General features: G+C 37.9%; 1 protein-coding gene across 1 annotated transcript in view; it reads left to right on the top strand.

The window, feature by feature from the left end:
• LOC129241944 (collagen alpha-2(IX) chain-like) overlaps nt 1-12,746 on the top strand; it is a 377,459-nt gene that overhangs the window by 319,836 nt on the left and 44,877 nt on the right. Inside the window, exon 18 of the mRNA XM_054878494.1 lies at nt 5,674-5,853. Coding sequence (XP_054734469.1) covers nt 5,674-5,853 — 180 coding nt within the window. The remainder of the gene's footprint in view (nt 1-5,673; nt 5,854-12,746) is intronic.

Here is a 12,746-nt window from a genome sequence, read left to right as displayed (position 1 = left end):
ACAACTTTGCTTAAATATCGAAAAATGCTGTAATATCACTTTTTCCAAAATCCAATTCTTTTTGTTGAAAAATCCTCAGATGTATGTGTAATTTGGATATAGTCGTTTTTCATTTAACAGTCACATTAATTTCATCTTACCAAAATCATACCACCTTGGTCAAAAAGTTGCCGGGATATATTCAGAAAACTCAAAATACAATTTTATTCTTCAAAAGTGATCTTATCGCCTTTAAAGTACTCCCCAACAACTGCAATGCTTTTATGAACGTTTTGGAATTTTATTTTCCGTATAACCATCACAGCCCTTTTCAATTTTTCCATTACTTCCCTTTGGCTGTGAAAACGCATTCCCCGTTGTGGGTTTTTGACTCTGTCAAACAGAAAAAAATTTCAGGAAAGTGTATCAAGTGAATTCAATGACTCTTTTAAGTGAATTCAATGGCTCTGTGTGACGATACGTGCAAAATCCACGAATTGTTTTCCCACAAATTCTGTATTTTTTGGCGAAATGCTTCACGTAAAGTACTCAAACGCCCAAATACTAGTTCTCATTAACTATCGGACCTTCTCGCAAAAGTTCAATGTGTCAATACCATATAATCCCCAAAACAGTGAGCTGATGTTTTAACTGAAAACGACGTAGTTTTGTGGTTCATTCGGAGCTCTCCATTCACTCGCCTGACTACTGAATTGCGTATCGTACTCATAAACCCACGACTTGTTTCCAGTAATGATGCGTTTGACAAACGTAAAGTCGGATTCAACCTTGAAATATTGTATATTTCTCGATATATACCCGACTCTTTTTTTATTCCAGTCCTTTGGGGCCAACTTTGCAGCTACACGGCGCAAACCCAAATCATAATTCCAAAAGCAATGTTCAAGTCCTCTGTCAGCTCTCTGATGATTAATTAGAGGGTACTGATCAAATGTTTCCCCTCTATTGATGTATGCATCAGCTTTCGATATCGACGGCCTGCCTTAGCCACTACTCGTCATCCTCGATGAGGATCTCTTCTGAAGCGTTCATGCCACTCATAAATGGTTGTTTTCTTTAGAGTATCATTACGGAAACAGTTTCGCAATATTTCTGCCACCATTCCCATTGAATCCATTTTCAATTCAACATTAACACAAACTCCTTCTTGCAAGTTCAAATCCATTTTTAAAACTGTAAAGGATCATAAACACTCGCAGAGGTAAATTTATTCAATGCGGCGTAACTTTTACATGAAATGGTGATGAAGTATTGGTAGGAAACATACAGATGTAGCAATCTAACAAAAAAAAACTGAACTCAAATCGGGGGCTTTAAAGTGCCACCTGGCGATTGTTCTGGGAACTTCGTGATATTCTGTCTTAAGCTTTGTACGACGGAACAGCTCAAATCTTACGGCCTCTTATAACCTGCAATTGCTGTTTACTGTATACGTGCGCTCTAAGTTAAAATATGCCTCGTTTCTTTTTCGAATATGTTCAGAAGACGTCTCTGAAATTTGTACTAAGATTATTAAAGCTTTCTTATTTTTGAGTACGAATGTGTACGACCGATTTTATGGTAATAGCTATACCCAATTTAGATATATAATTTAGATTTATATATCGTCCCCTTAGTATAACAATAGCCTATGTGCTCATAGGCTATTATTTTTTTATTGAATTTTTGGATTCTCCATCGTCGATTTTATATGTGGTCAAAATTTTGTCAAATTCTAGTTCCACAAAGTGGGTCAAAACGGCAGTCAAAAAATAATAATAATAAATATTTACAGACATAACGAGATTTGAGTGAGAGCTACTTTCGACAAAAAGTTTGAAATTCATTTTCTCAAAACATCAAAAAATTTATAGGCTATTTTAATACTAAGGGGACGATATTATAATATATTATATTATTATATTCGTTTTGAGAATTTATTAAAACCAGATTTTAAAAGCCACACCATTCGGGCAAAAAAAAAATTGTTCATACAAAAAAAATATTTTTTAAGGCATTTTTAGAACACGTTGACGACCTTTAAAAATACATTAGTTATTAATTCAATGCCGATATTCTTTGTTTCTAGTTGCATTAATTGGGTAATACTACTTATAAATAATTCTTTGTAATTGTAAAGGGTGATGATATTCGAGGGGTTTTTTTCAATAGCGTGTTTTTACAGCTTACCTGTGACTACTGTCAAGCTAAATGCATAACTTGTTTCAGTATTCATTGCTATTTCATGATGAAAAGACTTACGCCTCAACAACGTTTACAAATCGTACAATTGTATTACGAAAATCGACGCTCTGTGAAAAATGTTCATCGTGCGCTCAGGCCAACTTAAAGTGTAAGTCATCGCTGAATAATGAGATTCATATTTGGCAAAAAATGTCGTAATCTTCACAAATTTGATGGTTCTACACGAATTGCCCAATTTGAATTTTCAGAATGCGGTCTCCGTACGCGGGTCATACGCTGGAGAAATGGTGACGGGATGTCATTAACGTCGCGAGCGATATTTTCCTTTAGTACAGAAATGATCATTGGGTTTGTTTCATAAAGTTTACTTTTGAAATAACTTCACAGAATAAAGCCCTTAGGGATAAAATCGGGCGACCTGGGTCGCCAGGATAAAATCACGCAGTATCGTCTCTGGTCCTTCTGGCCGTGAGGGGCTTAACGCCATCTTACTGAAACCATGTGTATATGTGCACTGCAGAAAGGGTATTATCTCATTATTGGCAGAAAATAACTTACCATGCGCCGATAAGAGATAACACAGAAACTGCTTGACCTCAACGATTTTCAAAATATATGATCCGGCTGTGACTGTTGATGTTTTAATAGTGAGTTCTGCCCTTTAGGTGACCAAGAAAGGCTATCGAAAGATTATTTCTCAATAATTCATGTGCAATAATGGTTGAAAATCACAAGGCAGCCACTCTCAGCCCATGAATGAATAAAATCTTCACTTGAATATTACGTAAGTATAGAATATTTTAAAGTGAACAATATCCACGACGAGCAGTTCTAAACGAATCATTGACCTTAAAATATGCTTCGGACATACCAAGTGAAGCCAAGTCCTTCTCCACCTGATCTTTCCAACGCAGAGGAGGCCTTCCTCTGCTACCACTAGCTGGTACCGCATCGCATACTTTCAGAGCCGGAGCGTTTGTATCTATTCGGACGACATGACCCAGCCAACGTAGCCGCTGGATCTTTATCCGCTGCGCTATGTCTATGTCGTCGTAAAGCTCATACAGCTCATCGTTCTATCGTCTACGATATTCGCCGTTGCCAACGTGCAAAGGTCCAAAAATCTTACGCAGAATCTTTCTCTCGAACACTCCAAGCGTCGCTTCATCGGATTTTGTCGTCGTCCACGCTTCTGCGCCATACGTTAGGACGGGCATGATGAGAGTATTGTAGAGTGTTACTTTTGTTCGTCGAGAGAGGACTTTACTACTCAATTGCCTACTTAGTCCAAAGTAGCACTTGTTGACAATAGAGATTCTACGTTGGATTTCAAGGATTTCGGTGTTAATGCTGGTTCCTAAATACACGCCTTTACAACCTCGAAATTATAACTGTCAACAGTGATGTGGGTGCCGATACGCGAGTGCGCCGACTGTTTGTTTGAAGACAGGAGGTACTTCGTTTTGTCCTCGTTCACCACCAGACCCATTCGCTTTGCCTCTTTATCCAGTTTGGAGAAGGCAGAACTAACAGCGCGGTTGTTAAAGCCGATGATATCGATATCATCGGCATACGCCAACAATTGTACGCTCTTATAAAATATCGTGCCTGAGCGATTAAATTCTGGGGCTCGTACGATGCTCTCCAACATCAGGTTAAAGAACTCGAGCCACCCTGTCTGAAACCTCGTTTGGTACCAAACGGCTCGGAGAGGTCCTTCCCAATTCTGATGGCGCTGCTGGTGTTGTGCAACGACATCTTGCAAAGCCGTATTACTTTTGAGGGGATACCAAATTCAGACATCGTGGCATACAAGTAACTCCTTTCCGTACTGTCGAGTGCAGCTTTGAAGTCGACGAAAAGATGGTGTGTGTCGATCCTCCTTTCATGGGTATTTTCCAAGATTTGGCGTATTGTGAATATTTGGTCAATGGTAGACTTTCCAGGTCTAAAGCCACATTGATAAGGTCCAATCAGTTGGTTACGGTGGGATTCAGCCTTTCACTCAATACGCTCTCTAGTACCTTATATGCGAAATTTAGAAATCTAATCCCGCGGTAATTGGCACAGATTGCAGGATCCCCCTTCTTATGGATTGGGCAGAGCACACTTAAATTCCAATCAGCAGGCATGCATTCATCCGACCATATTTTGCATAGAAGCATCTTACCAGCTCCTCGCCACCATGTTTGAATAGCTCAGCCGGTAGTCCGTCGGCGCCCACGGCTTTGTTGTTCTTTAGCCGCGTTAAAGCTATTCCCACCTCATCATGGTCGGGTAGTGGAACGGTAATTCCGTCGTCAACGATTGGGGTATCGAGATCTTCACATTCTCTGTGACATTCGCAGCTGTCACTATTTAATAGGTTCGAGAAGTGTTCCCTCCATAATTTAATAATACTCTGGTCGGTTACCAAATCTCCGTCTTTGTTCCTACAGGAAAACGCCCCGGTAGGCCGCCGAACTTTCTGGTAGAATTTTCGGGCGTTGTTCCTTTTGGCCAGCATCTCAAGCTCCTCGCACTCACATATTTCGGCCTCTCGTTTCTTTTTTCGAATAATACGTTTATCTTCCTTTCTTAGCTCTCAGTACCGATCCCACATGGCTCGCGTTGCGTCCGATCGCAGCGTGGCTCTATAGGCAGCATATTTTCTTTTGGCGGCAGCATGACATTCCTCGTCGTACCATCTGTTTTTAACGGGGTCGCCGGAATCCGATTTCTTCTTCGGCGGCAGTACGTAGAGAACGAGACATGTTGCTCCATTGCTCGTGCATGCTGGTTTGTTGGGCAGTGGTCTCTGAGAGCAGGAGGTGGAGTCGAGAGGCGAATCTTTTGGCTGTCTGTTGTGTTTGCAGCTTTTCGATGTCGAACATTCTTTGTGTAGTTAGCTGTACGCTTTTTGCTGTACAGAGGCGTGTGCGTAATTTGGCTGCAGCATGTTAATGATCCGAGTCAATGTTGGGTCCTTGGATCGTACGTACATCTAAAACACTGGAAGCCTGTCTTCCATTTATAACAACATGATCGATTTGGTTTCGCGTTTTCGCTAATCCCGGGAGTTGTGAGCTGCTTGAACCATATGCAGAAGAATCGTCCTGGCCACTGCCAAGGGAATGGCGATCAGTAACTTTCCTCACTTTCGTGGACTTCTACATATGGAACCATCCTCCATCCATCCTCCGGGGAGCGATCACTCTAAGAAAAACACGATCATGACCACAAGAGGGCTCGAACTCACACTTAATATTTATTCGAAAGTAGAAAAGTTTCTGACCTATTTTTTAAATTTTTAAAGTTTATTTATCTCGCAAATATATTTCATATAAATTGGCTTTACTAATTACAGAAATATCACAAAAAAAAAACATTAGCTTGTAGAAACACTTATAAAATTTTTTAACTGGCGAACATTTTACAAGTAGTTAAATACTTTGCAATCTTAAATATTCACATGCACTTACAGCTCTGTTCTATTTTCTCTATTTGCAGAGTGCAAAATCTTGACTCGATTGTACGTGTCGCTGACCGCGATTTGCCGGTGGTCAATACCAGAGGCGACGTCCTTTTCAATTCGTGGAAAGGCATCTTCAATGGCCAAGGTGGCTTCTTCTCGCAGGCGCCGCGCATTTACAGTTTTAGCGGCAAAAACGTTCTAACGGATCCATTGTGGTGAGTAGCCCCTGTGAAGTCACTTATGAAAATACAAATTTTACCATATACCTACACATAGCATACGCCTCCGATTCCTCCTTCACCTACTCTTTATATGCGGATCTGTTTATGTTCCATTTTTTCCTTTCCTTTGCATACTCCATATTGCCACCGACGTCAGATTGTGGTTGTGATTATTTATGTAGCACACCATATCTGTCAACAACATAGTATAAGCCTTATGTTGAAAGAAAAAACAACAATTATTCTATATAAACGCGAAACGTGCGACTGATACGTAAAGATAAGGTCTGCAGCATGCGCGCTCTCAGATCGCAGTTTATTGTTGCTTGCTTTAGCAACATTGTTCGAGGGACCTACAGTTTTAACGAAACTTAAAATTTAAAAAGAAATAATATGAATGAATTTTTAGCGATTTTTATTAGTGATACGAATTTTTGAGGGGCCAATACCAATAATGGAATTTTACAAAGAATACATTTGTGGCACCTTTTAACTCTCTAAGATCTTTTTAACAGAAAATTTGAGATACTTCTCAAATAAAGGGCGAAAAGACCCTCTATTGGTGGCAGTATCGGATTCAGCTATTTAATGAAAAAAATGCTCTTGAAATTTTATTTTATATGGCTGAAGATTATATTTAGCTCAAATTGACACTTTAAATAACAAAACAGTAATTAATTTTTATATTCTAATGCTAAAATCGTAAAATATGGTTATTTGCGCCAAGTAAGCGCAGCATCTTCTAGAGCTAAGTCGCAGCATTAAGCAATTGTACTCTAGCCACTATCGTTGGCGAAGCAGCTAGGCCAATTTTTGTTAAAGAAAATATTGACTTTTATCCGCATTCAAAAATTGTATAAGTACTGGAGTTTCATAAAAAATTATCAAAAAAGAGTAAAGAAATATTCGGCCAAAGTTCGGTCCAATACGGCTTTAACCAAATCGAATTTTTGGGGACGAACTCGGTCGAAGCCGAAAGCAAAGTTCAATCGTGATCCAAAATAATAAGAATTTAACCAACTCACTCATATATTCCAGCTATAAATAACGGTTTAGAAACCTAATCTGTAAAGACTTTCGCTACTTGCAAGCAATTAATAGCAAACTAGTTCTTATTTTCCACTTTTTCACACTTCTAACCAATTTTACTTGGCGATGACCTAAAATATATCAATTTGCTCTTAGCACTAACACTTCAATGGCATTTATTTCAAATGCAAAATTTTACTTTTCGTTAACAGAAAAAATATGTAAAGATGTGAGCTGGAGAAAAACTTGAATTTACTTCACAAATAGAAAAATAAGCCTAACAGGAGTCAAATAATTGCAGCTACAAGTGCAATCAATGCAACAAATTGAAGTTAAGTGATCACATATGTAATTACTTTATATGGTAGGCTAGCCATCAAACCACAAGGTGTCAAAATACATTATATTTGTGCATAGTTACTACAAGAATGTGTGCATTAGGGTGGTCATGATTTGTATGAGGGGGAAAAGACATTTGCTTTTTGCCGAACATTTTCTACAAATGTACGGTTATCAAAAGCAGCAACTAAATATAAAATTCTTGAGGTTCAGAGGTTTTGATTAGAGTCTCAAAAAAACAAATAGTCCCTACTAATCTCAGAATAAGATTCACATAACTTTTAGATGTACATACGTATATTCAAATGTGTATTACGAATTAGTGAAAAAATTTAGCCATATGCGAGTAATTTTGGTTGTTACTTAATAGAGGATTTTCCAGGGAGAGAGGCGAACGAAATCAGGCCAAAGGTTTAAAGTGAGGCTCGTTGAAAATAATCAGTCTTTCAATCAGTCAACAGACCAACACAATATTAGTTTTTGCTGACCTCTGTTGTAAGCAAAACGCTGTCATATCTCCTGGTAACTCAACAAAGCAACTGATTCCTTCAAAACTGATGAGAGTCTATTTACGGTTAGATGTTGGCCACACTTTCTGTTCTCTCTCCATCTCGGGGAAATGCCGCTCCAGCGATGCAATTGTATGCAAAAGCACTAGTTGCAATGTTTTAGTAGTTCACTTCCATTGTGAAAAAAATTCAGAAAGTGTGGCAAGATCAGACCGTTAACCGGTTGTCAGCGAGTTCGGCTGACGTCAACGCGGTCAAGACATCTGAAATTGTGTTGGTGATATACGATGTTACTGTGTTGCCCCCTGAACAACGACTGATTGGACGAGTAATTAAGTGTGAATGAGTGGCGTGGCAGCCATCTATCATCTTTGGTTCACTTCACTGATTCTCTGTTTCGCTTCGACTATAAAATACCATAAAATCGTTATTTATCTCACCACTCTGACCATCAATAAAGTTTCGAAATCGTAAAGATCTAACGCTTCGATTGCAATGTTTTTTTTTTTTAAGTTGTGCTTTAGAAAAATACTTAATTTTCATTCATTATGTTGAAGTTCAAAGTTTTATCGTTAACCGATTGAATTAATCATTCATTCAGAGTTTGATTAAAAAGTAATGAGCCTTCCCGCGCGGAACGTCTGCCAAGCGATCAACCGAACCGGCTGGTAGGGGAAAATGATCGTTGGACCTTCCCCTTCCACTAAAAACCGGTCCCAGTTCGCTGGCAACAGCGGTGCAGTCAACACCCCTCCGCGCGTGAAAGCTTCTTTAAAAGTGTGTTAGGATTTTGCAGTGGCGAAAATGTAGCGAACGTTTGAGCAACGTTACTCGATCAAATTTTGCGTAAAGCTAAACAAAACGAGTACCGAAACCATTGGCTACTCAAGGAGGCTTACGGGGACCAATCTCTGTCCAGTGCCCAGGTAAAACGGTGGCACAAGTCGTTCAAAGAAGGCCGGGAGGACGTCGAAGACGAAAAGCGATCTGGAAGGCCTTCGACGACGTAAACAGACGAAGATGTGAACCGAGTTCGAGCATTTTTAAACATTGACCATAGTGCTAGTCTACGTGAGATCAGTGAAGAGTTAAATTTAACTTATTACAATGTGCGGGGAATCGTGCGGGAAGCGTTTCGGCTCCATCGAGGCGAGCCGAATTGAAGGCGATTCCGGCGGATGAGTTTAAAAAATGTTTCCTGCAGTGGAAGAACCGCTACTAGCGGTGTATTGACGCTAAAAAAAAATAAGGCTCATTACTTTTCAATCAAACCCTGTATTTAGTAGTTTTTTTTAGTTGTTTCATGCATACTACCACAGGATATCCCGAACAATATCAACAATTTCACCGAGAAACGGCGCTTACCCTAATGATACTGCTTTGTATATTTATCTGCTTCGAAATGGTGTTATGTAATATAACACAGACAAGTAACAAAGTTAAGCTTATAAAATTGTATGTCGTTCAGATATTGCCTGGCATCACTTAATCCCACAGCAGCATGTTGTTGTTGCGACTATTTAGACACTTAAAGATAAACAAATGTAAGCACGTATAATGAATGCTGTGTGGTATGTAATTGAAACATAAATTCAAAAGCATGCAGATTTTAAGATGCTCGCAGATGGAAGTTTTGTACTTGCAAAAATGTATTTGTTGTGTGTGTATGCCCATACCTAAATTTACAATATACCATATGTATGCATACGGGTGTAAATATTATATTTGACTATGCATTTGTTAACTACATTGAAGCCAGGCGCCACTCACATGACTACCTGACTTGCAAACAAATATGTCAAGGCTGGCAAGCTCATGTAACTAATACAATTACATATCATACAACGGCAAGTGATGAAATTTCATAAATGCCGAGCATGGAAATAGTTTTGGAAAATAAATTAAAATTCTCCATACTATTTACTTAATAAGTGGCATAGACGTTTACGTAACGGGTTTTTCAATAGGAGCATACGAATTTTGTGCTCGCACATTAGCGACATTTAGAAATTCTTATAAATTAGTACCCAAATTATGAGTCGTGTAATTCAGCCATAATATTTGTCTAACTTGGCAGGCTATGTTTTATATCTAACGGCTAATACTAACTGCACAATCTACAATGGGTCAGAAGCTTAAGATTTTGGGCACAAATATAATTTTCAAACAGTTTTTTAATGAGGTTCATATTATATAATTCTCTATAATTTTGTACACAAATATTCATGGAAAACAATTCTGTGACTTCTTAAATATTACAAATAATTTATGATATTCTAGCTTTCATTGATTGGTTATCCAATTATATTTTTTTATGCTAACCTTTAATATTATAATGAGTGGTCTTTTTTCGTTTGCATGTAACAAAAAATATATCATTAGATACCACTGTTTATTAATATAAACTAAGTTACACCTAATAAACGAAGTTTTTATATATGATTTCAACGATGACTATGTTCAAATGGAACCCTTCCTTACCTTCCTCTATCAAATTAACAAAATAATAGACCAAATTACTTCTCGAACTATGAACTTTAACTACTTTATGCGCCTACTTTATGGGGTTGAAAACAACTTCTACTATTCCAGCGTCGACGCATGAATACTAGTCTACTTATATAAAGGGAATGTGATAAAAAGCTGAAATTGTGCACAAACTTTTTTAACGTTCTAAAAGTTGTTTCAAAAGTCTCATAAAATCTCATGTCCGCTTCATAAAATATTAAAGGTCAAAAGTCATAAAAACTAGGTTTTCACAAATATCCCGCTTTCTAAGGCACTTTCGATACATTAATTCAGTATTAATTTTTGATATTTTAATGTATTAAACATTTTAGAAATAGACCGTTGAAACTGGCTTCGCTCCCTGATACAAGGTCAACCATTGTTTTTCAAAATACAGTTATTTCCTATGCTACGTGTGGCTGATTCTTTGTAATATTTACTTATTCCAAATCGTTTAGCTGCAACGCATTTCATGCGAAAAGCTTATTTATATCGTTTTGAAAATTTTTTTAAACTGAATTCTTTATTGCGATCTGTTTTTTTCAATTACATATTAAAAATATTAATTAATCGCTTATTTCATTTTTTTTTTTGGAAACAGCGAAAAAATAAATTTAATGTTGCAAGTAGAAAAATGGGCAATGCAATAATTTGATGAAAGTTTTCCATTATCCTTATTAGGATTGCCAGGATTAATATTTTCTTCTTTTACCTGTGGGCAAAAAGTAAGGTGAATTTGGTTGTAAAATGAAAAATCTTTATTTACATGCATTATTTACAAACATGCCAAATAGTCCATTTCCGGTATAGCCATCAGCACCTTCTTCGATTCAGCTTTTATCTCCTCGATCGACTCGAAACGCGTTCCCCGGAGTGGTCTCTTGAGTTTTGGGAATAACCAGAAGTCACATGGACCCAAATCAGGCGAATACGGTGGTTGCGGAACGATATGCGTGGAATTTTTGGCGAAATGGTCACGAAAAACGAGTGCAGTGTGAGACGGTGCATTATCGTGATGCAAAAACCAAGAGTTTTTGGCCCATAATTCTGGTCTTTTTAGACGAATTGCTTCACGTAAACGAAGCATAACGCTCAAATAATATTCCTTATTAACAGTTTGGCCAGATGGAAGGAATTCATAGTGCACCACACCACGAAAATCGAAAAAAACTGTCATCATGACCTTTATTTTTGAACGACTTTGACGTGCTCTTTTCGGTCTGGCCTCGCCTTTAGCACGATATTCGCTTGATTGGTCGGTTGTTTCAGGGTCGCAAGCATAAATCCAAGTCTCATCTCCCGTAATGATGCATTTGAGCTTGTCCTGACAGTCTGAAAGCATTGTTTAACACACATCAACGCGACGACTTTTTTCCAAGAAATTGAGAGTTTTCGGTACCAAACGAGATTTGACTTTTCGTTGGCCCAAATGGTCTTTCAAAATGGTTTTCACAGATCCTTCTGATATTCCGATCATATCAGTAAGGTCTTTAACAGTCAACCGACGATTTTTGAGCACTAACTCCTTCACTTTATTGACGTGTTGGTCATATGTTGACGTCGATGGTCGTCCGGAGCGCTCCAAGTCATCAACACGTTCTCGACCCTCTTTGAAGTCTTTGTACCACTTATAAACATTTTTCTGCGACATTGTCGAATCACCAAATGCCTTCTGCATGCTAAACGTTTCCGCAGCCGAAATTTCATTCCGCAAACAAAATTTGATGGCACTTCTCTGCTCAATCAAATCAGACATTGTAAAAATCGAAAAATGCACTCTTGGTCGTTTAGTAAACACAAGCCTAAATATATTACTGATAATGACATTCACATGAAAGTTGGCCCAGATGTTATTAACAGTGCTGCCAAGTCATGAAAAGAATAACTAGAGCGAAATTTTAATCCCGCAAACTTTGACAAATAAATTCACCTTACTTTTTGCCCACAGTAGTAGATCTTCTGTAGAAGAGTAAGAAAGACAGAGCTAACGCGCGGTCTGCGCATGCCTGCACTCTCCGAGTTACTCTTACTGATTTCAGGAGTCTACGACTTACTCTTTCGAATTCGAATTTGCTCGGGCACGCGGCACTGCAGTACGAATAGAAGGCTAAAACGTTTTCAGGGTAGTTGCATTCTCACTTTGTATAGTCTTTACACATGCGTAGATACTACAAGTTTCATACACGCAAATTTACTCTATTCAATGTTCATATAAGATGAAATAATTTTCATATAAGATGTAATTTTGTTAATTACAATAAAATAATCAAAACTTATATTTGGAAATTATTTTACGGAACAAAATTTTGGCAAATAAAGAAGGAATTTATCATTACCATAATTTCATTTATAAAATTTTATCGATTAAAGTACAATTCACAACAAAAATGAACTAAAAAAAACCAAACTGGAACTTTACATCTCGTTTTGATTGTGTCAATATAATCCACGGTCTCCTTTTTCTGTGCTGAGAGTATCTATTCTGTGTCAAGGCCAATGCTG

Source organism: Anastrepha obliqua, chromosome 3 (genome assembly GCF_027943255.1).
Source record: "Anastrepha obliqua isolate idAnaObli1 chromosome 3, idAnaObli1_1.0, whole genome shotgun sequence".
Classification (NCBI taxonomy): Eukaryota; Metazoa; Arthropoda; class Insecta; order Diptera; family Tephritidae; genus Anastrepha; species Anastrepha obliqua.
This window is presented reverse-complemented; position numbering and strand designations above follow the sequence as displayed.